This window comes from Podarcis tiliguerta (assembly GCF_965153285.1).
Source record: "Podarcis tiliguerta genome assembly, chromosome: 3".
Lineage (NCBI taxonomy): Eukaryota > Metazoa > Chordata > Lepidosauria > Squamata > Lacertidae > Podarcis > Podarcis tiliguerta.
The window spans coordinates 73,028,825-73,046,105 of record NC_139536.1 but is presented as its reverse complement, the minus strand read 5'-3'; the positions used below and the strand labels follow the sequence as shown (position 1 = coordinate 73,046,105).

At 39.6% G+C, this 17,281-nt stretch overlaps 1 protein-coding gene across 2 annotated transcripts in view; it reads right to left on the bottom strand.

The window, feature by feature from the left end:
• Positions 1-17,281, bottom strand: part of ASCC3 (activating signal cointegrator 1 complex subunit 3) — a 199,323-nt gene that overhangs the window by 108,629 nt on the left and 73,413 nt on the right. For both annotated transcript variants that reach the window (XM_083433415.1, XM_083433414.1), the window contains exons 12-13: positions 16,902-17,078; positions 14,603-14,674 (exon numbers count right to left, since the gene is read on the bottom strand). In XM_083433415.1, coding sequence (XP_083289541.1) covers positions 14,603-14,674; positions 16,902-17,078 — 249 coding nt within the window. The remainder of the gene's footprint in view (positions 1-14,602; positions 14,675-16,901; positions 17,079-17,281) is intronic.

Genomic DNA, 17,281 nt, shown 5'->3' with positions numbered 1-17,281 from the left:
GGATGAGAGTCAGTGAACTGAAGCCGAATCCAGTTACAGAAGAGATACTATAGGTAAGTAGTTACCAGATCTGACAATTAGGGTGTGTGGCCAGCCTGTATGGCCTCCCTTTGGAAAACAGGTACACGGATTGGGTCCATCTTTGTCAGTGGACCTAGGAGGCCTCTGTGGTAAAGAGTACCATCAGCTTTGACTGGTATGTCCATAACACCCTTTCCTGGATTGCAATAATTTAGCCACTGTGACACATTCATTGATAGCATCATACCTGGACTATTGCAATGACTCTGTGTGGGGCTTCCCTGGTTCAGAGATTGCAGCTTATGCAGAACGCTGCAGCCTGGGTGATGCTCCTTATTGGACATATCCTGCCAGGACGGAGGAATCTTCACTAGCAGCCTATTAGCCACTGCACCAGTTTTAAGGTTCTGCTACTAAATAACTCTGAACAAGGTTACCTGAAAAACCATATTTCCTTCTAATGCCTGGTAATGGCAACCAGGAAATGAAACATGGTTGGTTTTGCCACAACCTGGTGAAGACCAGCTTGTTGTAACACAGAGTAGGGCTGTTTCACTAGTGGTACCAGTGTTGTGGATTGCTCTTCCTGCTGAAATATGAGAGTTTCCATCTGCATTGGCATGGCCTCTTGAAAGCATGCCTTTTTGGCAAGCATTCACCTGAACCTGAACTTATAGTCTTATTGTTTTAACTGTTTTAATTGCCATGCTTTTAAACTTCCTTGATTGTACATTTTAGTTGAGGAAGTTTTAATGCTTTGCTTGGATTATTTTTGTGCATTTTAATTTTGTACAGACTATATAATTGATTTTATAGTTGTAAACCACTTAAAAGCCATTTTTGCATATAAGCGGTTTATAATTTAAATAATAATGTTAATTTATTCCAAACTGTGGCCAGTTGGTTTATTTAAACTGTAATTTGGAATAAGCCATGATCCCTAATAGGACACGGGTGGCGCTGTGGTCTAAACCACAGAGCCTAGGGCTTGCCAATCAGAAGGTTGGCAGTTCGCATCCCCGTGACGGAGTTAGCTCCCGTCGTTCGGTCCCTGCTCCTGCCAACCTAGCAGTTCGAAAGCACGCCAAAAGTGCAAGTAGATAAATAGGTACCGCTCTGGCAGGAAGGTAAACGGCATTTCCGTGTGCTGCTCTGGTTCGCCAGAAGCGGCTTAGTCATGCTGGCCACATGACCCGGAAGCTGTACGCTGGCTCCCTTGGCCAATAAAATGAGATGAGCGGCACAACCCCAGAGTCATCCGTGACTGGACCTAACGGTCAGGGGTCCCTTTACCTTTACTATGATCCCTAGTCTGAATAAAACAAGTCAAGATCAGCCAAAGTTCATCTGTTAGCCATGTCAGTATGAGAAAAAAGTAATATGCAAGCCTGAAGGTCACTGCAGCTCCCTCTTGCGATTGGACATACCATTGTTTGTATGCGATGCAAACACACCCATGGACACATTACATGTCATCTCCTACTGATCAAGAAGTTCATTAATGGTAAAGGATCAGTATAATGACTCAACTGCCTGTAAATACATAAAGCTTGCTGAACTAATACTCCAAAAGTTACAGACCAAGGTTACCAATTAACTACTTAATGACTCCATTTGTTGAAATTGGAGAACATAGTGAAGGAATGCCAGCATATGCCATACAAGCATCACATTTGCATTCTTTTTGAATTTACTTCGGAATTGAATCAAGTGTAAAGTTAAAATAAATCATGAAATGTGGTTAAAAGTGGAAGATGTGCGAAAGGGACAGAAACAAATCTCTCGTGTCATTTGTTATTTGTGCTGTAACTTATATGTTTACAGCTCTTGAATCTAATTCTCATTATTAACTTTCTACTTAATTTGTGAGGCTGGAATAGTCCTGTATAAAGCCTAAAACTCACTTGATTGAAGAAAAATCTGGAATACTAATAGCAAAACATGACTTCCAAAGGTAACTTTTGCAGCTTAAAAGCTTGTGGGGTAATTTATATTTGCATAATCTACTTTATTAATTTTTTTTAGCAAGAATCAATTTGTTACCAGTTAGCATGCAAGATCACCACTAATGGCATATTCACTACACCTTTAGAGCATAAAATCCTGAATTAAAGGCATGATGTATTTACTTACATCAAATTAAATTATGCACCCGGAAAGACAGAAATCTTCTTTCCAACTATTTTACTAATGCAACCATCTGAAACAACCAAATGCTTAAAAGTACTATGATACCGTTTCTGACATAAGGTAAACAGAAATGTAAATAGCATTCAAAAATGGTCATACTATGAATTTATATAAAGGTACAATGTTACAAAAAACAAATAAATGCTACCATGTATCCTAAATTTTACTGTGTGAAAAAGAGGAACATTTAGCACACCAAAGGGGGTCCAAGTCAGGATGTGGCTTGCTTTTATTTTATACCAATGTGCACTTGCACTTACTTATACTGAATCCCATTGGTCATTCTGTTGCCCATTCACACGGTTTGAAGAAATTCCTCTAAAATTCTTCACAGTCTGATTTTTGTTATGTTAAATAATTTGGCGTTCTCTGCAACCTGGCTTAACTTCACTTCTCACCCCACACCAGATTATCTGATTCAGTTAATCCTAACACGGATTCTTTCCTCCATTGTGTAAACTGTCCATTTGCTTCCTGTCCTTAGCCAAATTACTGATCTATAAAACAAACAGATCTAACCTGCAACTACTAAGGTAAATTTATAGAAAACTTTGATTACCATAAGCCTTTTCAAAATCCAAGTACGGAGAGCCTGAAGGTTAAAAAAGATTTTTATTTTTTTTACTGTGACACAATTGATCGCTTAATCTTTTGCCAGCTTCTACTGATAGGTAAACATTCCTGTCAGTAACAATTCAAATATATAGAAACAGCAGTGTCTATTCTTGTACAAAAATTAAGCAAGAGTGGCTAGCCTATTGCCTTGAAAATTTAAGTCATTAGACAGCTAACAAACACATTTCTGTGGATGCCAATGAACTTGAAGGGTTATTATTCAAAATTACAAGCAGCCCAACCAACCCTGGAATGAAGAAAACTAATAAATATTCTGACTACATATAGCCAGACACCCTTGTTATCTTCCCCCATATTCTCATGCACTCGGGATTAGTGCAGTGTAGTACTACCAATGTATAGTCCTGTGTATTTTGTACAGGTGTATTATATACAACTTATGTGGGTGTTTGGAAAAATGAATGAATGAATGAATGAATGGAGAGTTGGAAATACCCACTGTTCCATTTATTTATTTCCCCTCCATCCCACACATCCAGTGGGTTTTCCTTGCACACTGGGCTCTGGGAATGTCATGGGACAGCTCTGGAAGCGTCTCAGGTCCTTACTGCAACTTTCCCAGAGCCTGGTTAGCAGCCCTCCACCTTGCAGGGGTAAGGGTGGGGTCGGTTCTGAGCTTCCTGACTTTGAGCCATTTTGTCTTTGTGTGCGGGCCTCCTGGAACCAAACCCACAATACAGAACACAGGTCCTAACTGCCCTGCTAAATCAGATTATATTTAACAACAAATCCCCCTAATAATATTAAATGTTATACAGCTAAACTGGCCTCGAAGGAACTCATTTGATTCATTCATATTCATGTGCAATGGACCCTTAAAAAGACTTACACGCTTGATTCTTTTTAATGCTTTACAGTGGTACCTCGAGTTACGAACTTAATTCGTTTGGAGGTCTGTTTTTAACCCAAAACCATTCTTAACATGAGGCACACTTTTGCTAATGGGGTCTCCCGCTGCTGCTGAGGCGACTTTCGCTCGCATCCCTGGGGCAAAGTTTGCAACAAGGAGCATCTACTTCCAGGTTAGCGGAGCTCGTTAACCAAAGCGTTCGTAAGGAGGACGGTATGTAGCCTGAGGTTCCACTGTACTGCAAAACACCTTGGGTGAGATGTATATAAAAGGTAGTCTACGACTAAAGCGATGGATGCCCCCAAAGCCTACAGCCTACCATGAGTGTCCCCTACCCCAACAGAGGGGAAGTGCCTTAAAATCGTCAGAAAACTTCAATTCCCTTTCCAGCTGAGCAGCACTTTTATGCCTTCCAAGTCACCTCAGGCTTTTTGCCTCATTACCTCAGAGAGATGAAGGGATCTGCCACTCTGCTCACCTCTATACTACTTGTCACAATAAACAAACCCAAGGCTGCAAAAAAAGGTGAAAAGCAGGTGGCATAGGCCAGTTCTGTCATATCAGATATATTAAATATTGCTGAAAAGCACAACTATAAACATATGGCTATGCCAACACCAACCCACAGTACAGAACTGAGTGAGTGGCTGGATGGTAAATCCTAGTGTTTACCTAAATCTACCTGTGTAAGGCTGCATTTAGACATATTCCTTCAGGAGACTCAACACCCTACATTACACGGTCACTATGGTACATAGGAAAATCTTGCTGATATGCATCCTTCCTGGGGTGACACTCCAAGTAGGGGCTGGCTATGACAATAGCCGATCATAACTTTCCAGCTTTCCTCTTCAATGTCAGAACCCACCCTTAAACCAAATCAGGAGATTTATAATGCAAAAAAAATGGGAACGCCACTAAGCACAGACTTTTCAGAGAGGAAGGAAGAATATTACGTAAACTGGGACTGACATACTATGAGCTAATGTACACTTTAAAAATATAAATAGCAGCCACAGGTTGCATCCTATATACACTTATATAGGAGTCAATCTCATTGAACTCAATGGAATTTACATCTGAGTAGTCACACAAAGGATTCCATTCTTAATGTAGCTTCAAAATGGTCCTAAATACTCCTAAACCCAAGTCAAGTAAAAGACAGAAATTCATCTATATATTATGACAGGGTTGAAGTAAATACAGTGGTACCTCGAGTTACAAATGCCTCAGGTCACAAACACTTCAGGTTACAAACTCCGCTAACCTGGAAGAGTTACCCCGAGTTGAGAACTTTGCCCCAGGATGAGAACGGAAATTGTGTGCCGGCAGCGCAGCGACAGCAAGAGGCCCCATTAGCGAAAGCACCCCTCTAGTTAAGAACAGTTGCAGGTTAAGAATGGACCTCCGGAATGAATTAAGTTCGTAACTACAGGTACCACTGTGCAAAAATTAAAAGAAAATGCACATATGAATAAACTTAAAGGAATTGCAACTAAGCAACCTGCAACCCCATTCCATCCAGCACTCACTAGTTATTGCTCTCCTACCTAAAGGACAAATTATATTTTCCTAGCACTATAATAAGATGGTTTTGAGCACTGGGGCAAGCTCATGAGCACCAGCTACAAAGCAAAGGCTCCAGAAAGAGAATGGAATGAGAGTTGTTGTGAAAACATGTTGGAGGAGGTGGCAATGCTGTGTTAGGGGCCATTAATATTAAGGATGAGTATTTAAGTGTGTGAGCTGTATGGGTGAGGATGGCAGGTATAAACAATATGTGTAGGAAAGAAAGGGGGTTTCAAGAATGCGTAAAGAGGATTGCAAATGAAAAGCACGGCAATTTTTTGCAGCTTTCCCCTTCTTGGGACTGTTTCTGAAGCAAAGTGATTTGAAAAACTAAGCTGTCTTGTTGACAAGAAAGAATGCTAGCTGGTTCTACAATATGGAAAACCAAACTCCTCTTGCATAAAAAAAATTCCCTTAAAAACACCACATACAAATTAGGAGTGCATGCACTGCAGTTTATAGATCAGGAAACATCCATGTGTGAAATTAGAAGAAGTTGCAAGCAGGTCAAAACTAAAATGTAATCATTAGTTCAGAAGACACTACTCAGCAGTGCCACTGCTCTCCACTCCTGCAATTTCTGTCTATAATAAAACCAGTAATATGCAAAGTAACTAAAGGCTGACATTCTCAACAGCAGTTCTCGCTTCAGTGTTACTGTTAAAGCATCATTACACATTAGTGTATTATATTAAGAGTTTTATGGATGCATGTAATCTTCTCCCCAATATGACAGGAAACGCGTGAGAACCAACATGCTTTACATATATTTAATGTTTTGAATGTGTATTCTAGTTTTACTTTGTAGAGAATCACACCAAGTCTAACATAGTGCTTCTCAACCTTTTAAAACCCATGCCCACTTTTAGCTAACAAGAAAATCCCACATCTCCATTCAAACCTAGCTTTCTGAATTATTTTGTTCAAATTTTCAAAAGCATTGAAATATTGTGAATTTTAATTATTACCGTATTTTAAAATTATACTGTACTACTTCTCTTTTTTTTGGAAACATTTGCACCTACCCCGAAACCTTCATAACTTTCTCTGGGTGTGATGGAGTGCCCCACCTTTTGAGAAGCACTGTTCTAAACATACATGATTAAAACAAGCCATAAAAATGCAAAATCTGTTGACAGCAAGGAAGGATTTTCTCAGTTAATCAACAAATAACAATCTAAATAACAAGTTTCTGCTTCTCAATACGTATGATCACGGTTAAATTTGTTCCTTCTCTTCCTTCCTGTAACACAAACCAACACCTATTCCTTGATAAGGTGGTCAATTACATATTGACAGAAAAGAAGAAAAGAAAAGAAAAGAAAAGAAAGAAAGAAAGAAAGTCATCACTAAAACAGAGGACAAAAGAGAACAGTAGTTTGCATAAAAACTGTACAGTATATCCTAATTTATATGTACAGATGCAAATTTAGAAATAATTACTACTGTAATGTAAATATTAATTATATCCTCATAGTGGAGCTGACTGTGACCAGTGACCTATGTTCCTCTGCTATCTGAGTGCTGCTGATGGACAGCTTTAAAGCGTCTGCCCTTCCTTATGGTTTCTTGGGTTTAAACCAGATCTGGGTTGGACACCTTTCAAACAGAGTGGGATGGGCAACGTTTTACAGCCTGAGGGTCACATATCCTTCTGAACAGCCTCCTGGAGGTAACACACCAGTGGAAAGCAGGGTCAGAGCCAAAGCAGGGCAGAGCAATCAATGAGAATTTTAATCTTGGCCTGGGGTTCCCCCATCCCTGAAAGAGACTGTACTCTGACAGCCCTTCAAACAGTGTCTCCTCTGTGAAGAGGACATGTTGCCATCCTACTCCATTATGTCAACATCACATTGTTCTGGTTCATTTATTGTATTGGGAAGTGTTTACCGTTGTGAGCTGCTTTTGAGTTCAGATTGGTTGTTGGAAAAGTGGCATAAAAATATACAAAAGCAAATCAAATCAGAGTTTTCCCACTCCAGGTTCAGATCATTAGCTGCTGGCGGAGGCCCCCCCCCCCCCCGAAATTCACAAATACAATGTCATTTCCCCATCACCCATAACCTAGTTGAGTGTAATATGCAGCTGTATCCTAATGTACTGTTGGGCTTTGGCTGACTTCCTTCTTTGGAAGGAATAGGCACTCAAAGTTATAGGAGAGGAATGCCACACTTTCCTCTAAATTCATTTCCCCCTTCCCTGTGTCTTACTGGCTAATTAAAAAAGCACCCCATGCTTTCCACAATCCTACCTAGCTCAGCCCACTTCACCAATATGTTGACCAAGACAAGTCACACTAACCTAGGGCAGAAGGAACATAACATGACTCCTGAACCTCCATTTGAAAACAATAGTAACATGCTTGTCAAACTGAAACTAAGGATCTCTTCTTCCATCTTTCCCAAACAAGGGAAAAAATAATAATTAAAGATTAAATTAGCAGGCATAGGAAAATATTCACCAGGGGAGGGAGACAGTTAACCATTTGGAAAGGGAACTCAAAACAGCATCCAATGTCATACTCAAAATCTTGTGAGTATTTAGATTTTTCAATTAGAACTGTTCTAATACATTTTTAGTAGAAATCTTAAGGAAGCAGGCAATGCTCTAATACAAAGCTAACCTTAGAAACCTACAGCTTTCGTAAACACTACCGAGAAAACAAGTCAACTCTGTATGCAGGTTTTGTGTGCGTGTTTTCACCAATTTTTAAAAGGTTTCCATAAAAGAGGGGAAAGCACAGCAAGACTAAGACATCTATTATGCTCCCTTTCGGCAAGTTAACGCAGGAGGAGGGGCTGAGGGAAGAATGCTATCACTGCGCTTGCACTGAGTAATTCAAAGTGAAGCCTACAAACGAGACATCTCATTAGTTTGAACAGATGGATAGAAATTAAAGGCTGATTCGCCAACTTCTAATTTCCCAATAGCCAAGAGGAGCTCGAAGTCTTGCGGAGTAGGACAGTTGAAAAATCAACATGAAAAGATTTTCTTCCATCTGTCATAAGCACATGCCTGTGTAGAATAAAACTACCTCCCAATGTCCTTTATTATTTAATAGCAGTAACACATGCAATATCTATTAATGCACACCAACATACAACATCATCTGAATATCACATACAGTGGTGCCCCGCAAGACGAATGCCTCGCAAGACGGAAAACCCGCTAGACGAAAGGGTTTTCCGTTTTGGAGGTGCTTCGCAAAACAAATTTCCTATGGGCTTGCTTCGCAAGACGAAAATGTCTTGCGAGTTCCTGCGATTTCCCCCCCGCTCCCCACCCCCTTTTCCTAAGGCACTAAGCTGCTAATAGCCTTTTAGCAGCTAATTCGCTAACCCCTTAAGCCTTTAATAGCCGCTAATAGCCGCTAAACCGCTAATAGCGCTAATCCGCTAATGGGGTTGCTTCACAAGACGAAAAAACCGCTAGACGAAGAGACTCGCGGAACGGATTCTTTTCGTCTTGCGAGGCACCACTGTACTACAACCTGTATTACAGTAATGGGACTGAACCAAACCAGCATGAATTGCAGACATGAAAATTATGCCTTGTTAGGATGCTATGTTCTTTGAGGAGCTAAGAATAGTAGATAAAGGATAACTCGTGGATATAATTGATCAAGCTGTTAAAAAGCCTATCACAAACTATTAATAAATCATAGTCGCTACAGTAATGCAGGTCATAATAAATCCAGTCCTAGTTTTGAGTATGGAAAAATGCATTGCTTCCAAATTATTTCTTCATAATGCTATTCTCATTCTGCCAATGCCAATAAATCACTAACATTTTCAGACACCCGAAGTGGTGGTAGATTGATACCAAAATAAAGTACCTCCAACAAATAAGTAATACCTTTGAGCATCTTAAAATAACAAGGTTCCTCCCACCACTCTGCACCATAGGATTCCTTTTTTGGCTGCATTTGAGATGTAAATAAAGTCAGTGGAACTTAACCAGACATGACACTGAATGCATAATTTCTTTAACGAGCACTTTTAAACTGGAGTGTGAGAAACTATGACTGTGCATTCTGTTGACTCTGGCTCCAGTGCTTCTGAATACACACAATGTTACCCACAATACAGAGCTATCCCGTAATTTCTTTAGAAATACTGCTGTTTGATGCCTTTACTCTCAACAACAACTTTATTACAGTCGTAGACATCCCCACCCCCTCTCCGTTGTGTACAACAGTGTGCAAATGTGGCTTGGAACACAGCAAGACAAAAGAATCTCATTGCCTTTTAACTCTGGCTATATACACAATAGTAGCAGGTAAGGAGGGAGATTTTAACCCTTTCCTCCTCTGCCAAGACCCTAATGAAAATGGTTTCTTTGAAGCTGCTATTTGCATTGAGAAGAAAACTCATAGGCCCTAAAGGAGCTTTCCTCACAATGCAAACATGCTGCTTTAAAAGGAAGGATTATCAGCAGGTCTGCAGCAGGGGATGAAAGGGTTAAACTCTCCCTCCTTGTGTGCTTCCAGCAGCTGCTATTTCCATTTCACAAACAAACAAACAAACAAACAAACACATTAGAGGAAAACACATATCTGATATCACAGATGGTTTGGCCCCTAGTAAGGCTAGTTATTTCTGACTTCCATACAATTCAATCTAGAGACTCCCCAACCAAATGTTGAATGGAAATACCTAACACAATTAGCCAAAGCCAAGAACCACCATTAAACTTATACAATCTGCCTCATGCATGCTTAATGCATATGGAGTCATGGGTGTCATGGCAACCATGACATCTTCCATTGGTGCCCATGAAGCTTCTGTTTCCCTCCACTCATTGACCCCTTGGTCAGGAGATAGTGAGTGGTTATCTTTTTGCCCCTTGAAAAGTACATAGAGCTCTTTCCTCACTTCCTCGTTCAGCTTTATAAGTTTTCCAACACTTAGATTAATTGTACTGCACCACACTTTTACACAGATCCTTTGGAAAAGGGATGTGCACTCTGCCTCTCAGGGGACTCATCCTGGGGAGGGGGTGACAAATGACCAGGCAGAGCGGCACCCATGACACTCACTCAACATTCAGAATTTGCCCACAGATTTAAAAGGGCTAGTGACCTCTGAAGTAAGTTCTTACACATTAGAGCAGGAATGGGAAATTGCTGTTCAATGGCTCTGAATTCAGATTGTGGCTGCCCCTCCTCAGTCTTGCCTCCCACCCCATGCTCCAGCAAATATGGTGAGAAAAAGTTTCCATAGGCACCAATGAAAACTTTCCCCCCTAAGCTTAACTGCTATGCAGGGAGCAAATTTAAAATCAATCTCTCTCTCTCTCTCTCATTCCTTTCTGTGCCAGGAGGAAGGGTAATTGAATGGCTCCACCACTTTTGACTTGGGCCTCCATTCTGGGTATGCGGTCCCCAAGGAAATTTTCACAGAGGGTGGAGTTCAGCACCCCCTGAGAAGGAAGGCAGCTCTCTACATTGCGTTATAACTTGTAAAGCAGGCATAGGCAAACTCGGCCCTCCAGATGTTTTGGGACTACAACTCCCATCATCCCTAGCTAACAGGGCCAGTGGTCAGGGATGATGGGAGCTGTAGTCCCAAAACATCTGGAGGGCTGAGTTTGCCTATGCCTGTTGTAAAGTGTTTGATCTTCACAATCCTTGGTTTATTCAACATGAATGGGTTGAGAAGGATGATCAGTAGCATAAAGTATCACTTAAGTACTAAAATTTTGAGAAACCTAGAATTATCATCTACCCATGTAGGTTGTTGTAGCTTGCTCATTCAAGATACATTTTTAATTCCTTTTTTGGTTCTAATGTAAATTCTAATTCTCTTACACCTGCCTCCATTCCTGTGGGCTTTTTTTTATATAAAAAAATATAAATCTGTGGTGGTATAATAAAATCTTATTTCCTGATCTAACAGTAGGAAATGGAAAGAAGATTACCTGCTAATAAAAATGAACTCTTTCAACAACAAACAGTAATTAGTGCTAAATATCAAACTAATCTTTAGGAAGATTTTTTAAATAAAAAATATTATATATTAATAGCATCGGCACTTATCCCATTTACAACAGAAGCTGCTCACCTAAGTATTAAAGAAAGTCACACCGCACTGAAAAGATAAGAGTTTCCAATGTATAACTGGCTACATTACATGAAGTAATGTATTTTTCATTTCATATTACAAGTAATGGAACAACAGATAAAATACTGATTTGATCAGTTTTAGTATACAGTTCTGTTTCTGTAATACAGAACTACCTTGGAGAGCCGTCGTCAGTAAAAACAGACAATACTGAGACAAGTGGCCCAATAGTCTGATACGGCCACTTCAGCTATTATTTCAATATTATAACTCATGCACTACTTTAACGATCTTGGTACAATTTAGTTGCATATCACAAAATAATAAAATGAACCTACCTTATTTTGTACCGACAATATTTAAACCATGTTTAACTACATTAAAATGGCATGGCTTGATTATATTGGAGAAAAGTGAGAAGTCTGCCCCTCAGGTATGTATTATAGTAAAAAATCAAAATATTGAACTGTGCTCTGAGTGCAGTAAAGAATCAGCGCAGTCCCCAAACGGCTGATGAAATGGAGTTCCAATTTTTATTTTTTAAAAGAGCAAGTTATCACATTTTCCTTTAGGGAATTCTGAATGAACAGCTGTCAAATTCTATAGAGTTTTCTAAAAGGTAGCATTTATCAGTGTTTAGGTTACATGTAGGGCATTTTTAAGAGCAAGTAGGATGAATTAAAAGAAAATATGATAAAGGTCTTATTTCTACAATAATCTATCTCTTTGGACATATATCTGAAACCATTCAAAACACATCATTCAGGAAAAACATTCAGGAAAAATTCATTTCAGGAGGAAAACACTTTCTTAGTAGCTACAAACCCATGGAATATAGATTCGGTAACTTGTCATGCATATGGAAAGAAACCAGTTTTGGAGAAGAGGAAGGAAGAAGGAGGAAGTATGTATTAAGGACACCATATGAAAACAGCTAGAGGCAGCTTTATTATAGGTTTACTAGTAGTCGGTGGAGAGGTTTTATGTCACACTTTTAATACAGTAAGGTAAAGGTAAAGGGACCCCTGACCATTAGGTCCAGTCGTGACCGACTCTGGGGTTGCGGCGCTCATCTCGCTTTATTGGCCGAGGGAGCTGGCATACAGCTTCTGGGTCATGTGGCCAGCATGACTAAGCCACTTCTGGTGAACCAGAGCAGCGCACGGAAACACCATTTACCTTCCCGCTGGAGCGGTACCTATTTATCTACTTGCACTTTGACGTGCTTTTGAACTGCAAGGTTGGCAGGAGCAGGGACTGAGCAATGGGAGCTCACCCCGTCATGGGGATTCGAACCGCTGACCTTCTGATCGGCAAGTCCTAGGCTCTGTGGTTTAACCCACAGCGCCACCCACGTCCCTTCCTTTAATACAGTACATTATAGAAAACAGACTTTAATAAGAAGTGGGGATATATATATTACATTCAACATCTTTTGCTGCCAGAATGCTTGGAGTTTCTAACAGCAATAATAATAATAAAAAAAAAACTGCAAAAACATCAGACTCCATTCTAAGCACACCCAACAAACCTCCCCCTCTTTTTTTAATAAAACGTCTCAATATACAATCACCATTTGGAAATCCTGTGGTTGTGCCATATAGGGTACATATCCACTCTCCATGCTATTAAGATCAGTGAGACTTATTAGTTGTGACCCACCTCAACTTTTGACCTAACTAAAGCCCTGTTAATATTTTCAAGTAGTTATGGATGCTGAATGACTGAAAGACCCACCTAGAATGCTCCAGAATCTGATAGGCATACTAGCCTCTCTCTCTCTCTTCTATTTTTATGGAGAACTGGGTGGTAGTAGAGCTCAATGTTATTTTCCCAGAACACTCCAAATGTTGAGTAGTTCAACAGCATTATTTGAAACAGTGCCTGCCGGCACAAAAAATACCAGCCCTAACTAGTAACCATCATTTCCACCCTGGAATGAGATAATATCCTAGCCTTTGAATTACTGCGATGTGGTAAATGGGTTAGTCTTGAGGCTACAAATGGTGCAGAACACAGTGGCTAGGTTGCTTGTGGGAGCAGACTTCCACAATAAAACATTGCTTACAGAATTTGCACCAGTGGCCAATCTGCTACCAGGCAGTTCAAAGTGTTGGTACTAACATATAAGGCCCTATGCAGCTCAGGTCCAGGTTACTTGAAAAACTGTCCTCTCTTACAGTGGTACCTTGGTTCTTGAACTTAATCCATTCCGGGAGTCCATTTGACTCCCGAAACTGTTTGAAAACCAAGGCGCAGCTTCTGATTGTCTGCAGAAGCTTCCTGCACTCAAGTGGAAACCGCATCGCAAGTTCAGCTTCCGAAAAACATTCACAAACCGGAACACTTACTTGTGGAGTTCAGAAGCCAATTTGTTTGGGAGCCAAGCCATTCCAGAACGAAGGTACCACTGTATATACTTTATATATCACTGCAGTCTATCAGTGAGTTTCTTTTGCAATTTTCAAAGATCTCAGAAGCTCTCTTTCCAACAACTCAGACAAGGCTTTCACTGTGGCTGCCCTTGTTCGGTGGAATAGCATTCCTGTCAAGATATATCAGGGACCCATTATTTGTACTTTTTGTTCCAGCAGGCTTTCCAGGCTGGATCAATGGGTGCCATTTGTAAAAAAATATATGCCTATTTTGCATTGTTTTAGTTTTGTTTTAAGTGTATCTGCTCTTTGTTGTGTTTTTAGCTTGTTTATTGCACATTGTTTTGAGATGATTGAGCGGAAGGTGACTAGTAACAATAGTAATAATTCTGGGAAAATAAAACAGTGCCCACAGAAATCAATAACCAAAAAGTAACCAATGGGTATAAATAGGATAATGACAGTGAACATATTTGCACCCATTCTGATATTTGTTCTGAAATGAAAGAAAGTTGAATCAAATGGGCTGCATTCAGTTAATTTTTCATCTGGTATGAAATGAATGCATACCTTCAGTGGAAAAGTACATTATTTCATTACAGCCGGGTAATTTTTCTCAAGTTACTATACAGCAGAAGAAGGGCAAATAGCAAACGATGAGTGGAAATAAATTCTACATGTGCTTGCATTTGCATTCTGCAGTATTTGATTGTGCAGACTTCCTTACATGAAAACCTTTCATTTTTAGAAGCTTTTCACCGCCTCCAGAAACCTCAAAAAAGGCCAAGTCAGCTGGTTTCCTGAATAGAACGAAATCCAAGTGTTTATGTGTGCAAAGAATAAATCCTTGTGGATATTCACAAGCAGGTTCTAACTTAAAAGCCAATGAATAAACATACCTGATGTCCAGCTGTTACTTGCTTCAAGACATTTTCATAACAAACTTCATCCATATTATTCAGCTGCTGCACCTGAGCAATACAACACAAATGCTTTATTGTAGTATCAAAATGTAAAAGACAGTATTCCCATGCTACCAACTTTAACGTAGCATAATTTAAAAAAATTATGGTGTTTTGCTAATGCTTGATGAAGGCATACTTTTATTATATTGTTACATATTTCTCTTTCATTGAGATGCCATGGAAACAAAGAGGTACAAATATTAACACCAATAACTTAAAATCATTTCTTCTTAGAGACGTTCTGTTCCTCAAACTTGATCAGGTCTGCAGCTTGCCTTGATCTGTGTAGCGTGAAGATTTCCTAGTCACTATTTCCATGTCATTAGCTGCACTTCAAACATTCTGAAGTGATCAGAATGACACCACAATTTCAGTGAGTTCCAAGGCCCTACTAGAATGCAAGGCCTGGCAACCTTTGGTTCTTATAATATCAAATGGAGCTAGAAGTCACCCCATTGACAAAACAAGCTGCATACAACACTATGGAACAAACAGATGCCCTACAGGATCGCAGAATAAATATTCAAGATTTGCAGCTTCATGGTTAACAGACTGCCTTAGCAGTCTGGTTGCTGTTAAACCAATCAATTGATGCAAAGCTGCTATTTGCATCATTTGCAGAGGTGAGGTAAAAGAAGACTTAACAGAGCAATCCTATACATGTTTGCTCAGAAGTAAGCTAGAAGTCAATGAGACTTACAATCAAGTAAATGTGTAAAGCATTACATACTAAATTTACAGGCTGAGGCGAAACATGATTTTGTGAACATGTTCAGTGCCACACAGACATAGAGCATGTGACTGTTAATCTCAGGATTGTGGGTTTGAGCCTCACGTTGGGCAAAAGATTCCTGCACAGTTGGAACAGAAGAAGCTTGTGGTCCCTTCCAAATATATGATATATATGATTCTAGCATTCTATCCTTACTCAGACTCCTTATCCTCTCCAGAGAAAAAACTACTGCTATCTGTATAGCCACTTGTGCTGTCTCTGGAGCTTGGCATGTTCCTTCTGAATGATAGCAGAGGATGGGGAAGCCATCAACTTAACTGGAGAAACCTGAACTTTAATTTCACAGGCATTTTGCACTATAGAACCCCTTGTGCCTCTTGACTCTTATGCATTAACATTGATAAAAGACAGCTTCAGAGAAGTAATCTGATATTAACTCCCTATTTATATTAATACTTGGAGAGTAACATAATTCCTGATCACACTGCAACACAGCTAGCTCTACCTGAGTTCCAAGGGGGAAATAATTCAATCATGAAGGCAGCAACAGCTTAAAATGAAGCCAGGGAATTCATAGTCATAGCTGACACTCTGTCCATAGCACATCATTACTAAAAGGGTAGTTGACTAAAGTGAATAAATAACTCGCTAGCAAAGAAATAAAATGCAAACCGCCATCTCTATTATCATGGCAAAACGTAATCATGAAGGAGGGAAGGGAATTTGAAACTATTGAGCAAGTCAAAGAAGTCTCAAATCCAACTCTCAAATGCAAACTTAATGAAGAGAAACAACAATATTCCCAGGAATTGAGACGCTGGATATTTCTTCCAACATCAGCAATACTGTGCTGCTGTAGTATTATGCAGGAACACATAGGAATCAGACAGCAGAACTGAAAAGAGAACTCCAAACCAATTCCCATGCTTCCATGTATTTATTTATCATAATTATTGTGTTGCTGGGTAAAGTCTGAAGCAGTAATTCACACATCTCCCCTGTAATGAGTGTTGCACAGTGACTAATAGTTTATTACTACGCAACTATAGTCAGACGTTCTATTGTGCAATTAGAACTGCAGGCTATGTTCCAAATTCAAATCTCAACTCAGCAAAAGATTCACTCTTATGGCAAACTGTAGATCCCCATTTGGTACACAGGGACCTTGTAGGTTTGCCAAGATCGCATACGTGAATCACTTTGAACAATATACACATGCTAACATACTGGATATTGTTTATTTTCATGTCTGTGAAACATATAGGGCACTTTGTAGAGTTTTGTAAACCAAACAAAAATTTAATAAGATCCTTACCCCAAAGTAGTAGTCAATCTAAAGCTAATGCTGAAGAAGGTATTACAAGGAAGGGAGAGACAAAGAGATGATAATATGAGAAGGATGGTGACTGCTACAGATATATGGGGAAATACTACTTGAATATGTTCCTAAGAATGGTTGTCTCAACATCTCATTCCAAATATTTTATAGCAAAACTGTACCTTGTTAGTTGTCTTGATACCAAGAAAAGTCTGCCCAAGTGGAACAGGCCGGAAACGGCCATCAAAATAAAAGAGTCCAATATAGGGATTAACATGCAGAAATGTAGCAACATCAAGGTAATTAGGTAAAGTGGCTGAAAGGCCCAAGATCCTAATCATGCTTTGGGTAGATTCAACCTGAAAAAAAGAAAGAAAATGCCATTAAGTTAGCACATTTTTAATTAAAGTCTAGAGTTAATATTACCTTAATAAAATATAAAAATATTTTCCGCATAAATATATATATATGTGTTAGTGGATACTAATATTTTGCTCAATGTGTAGCACAGCAGGAGTTTTTCCTTTTCCTAACAAAACCCCCAAGGCCCAGCAATTAGAGA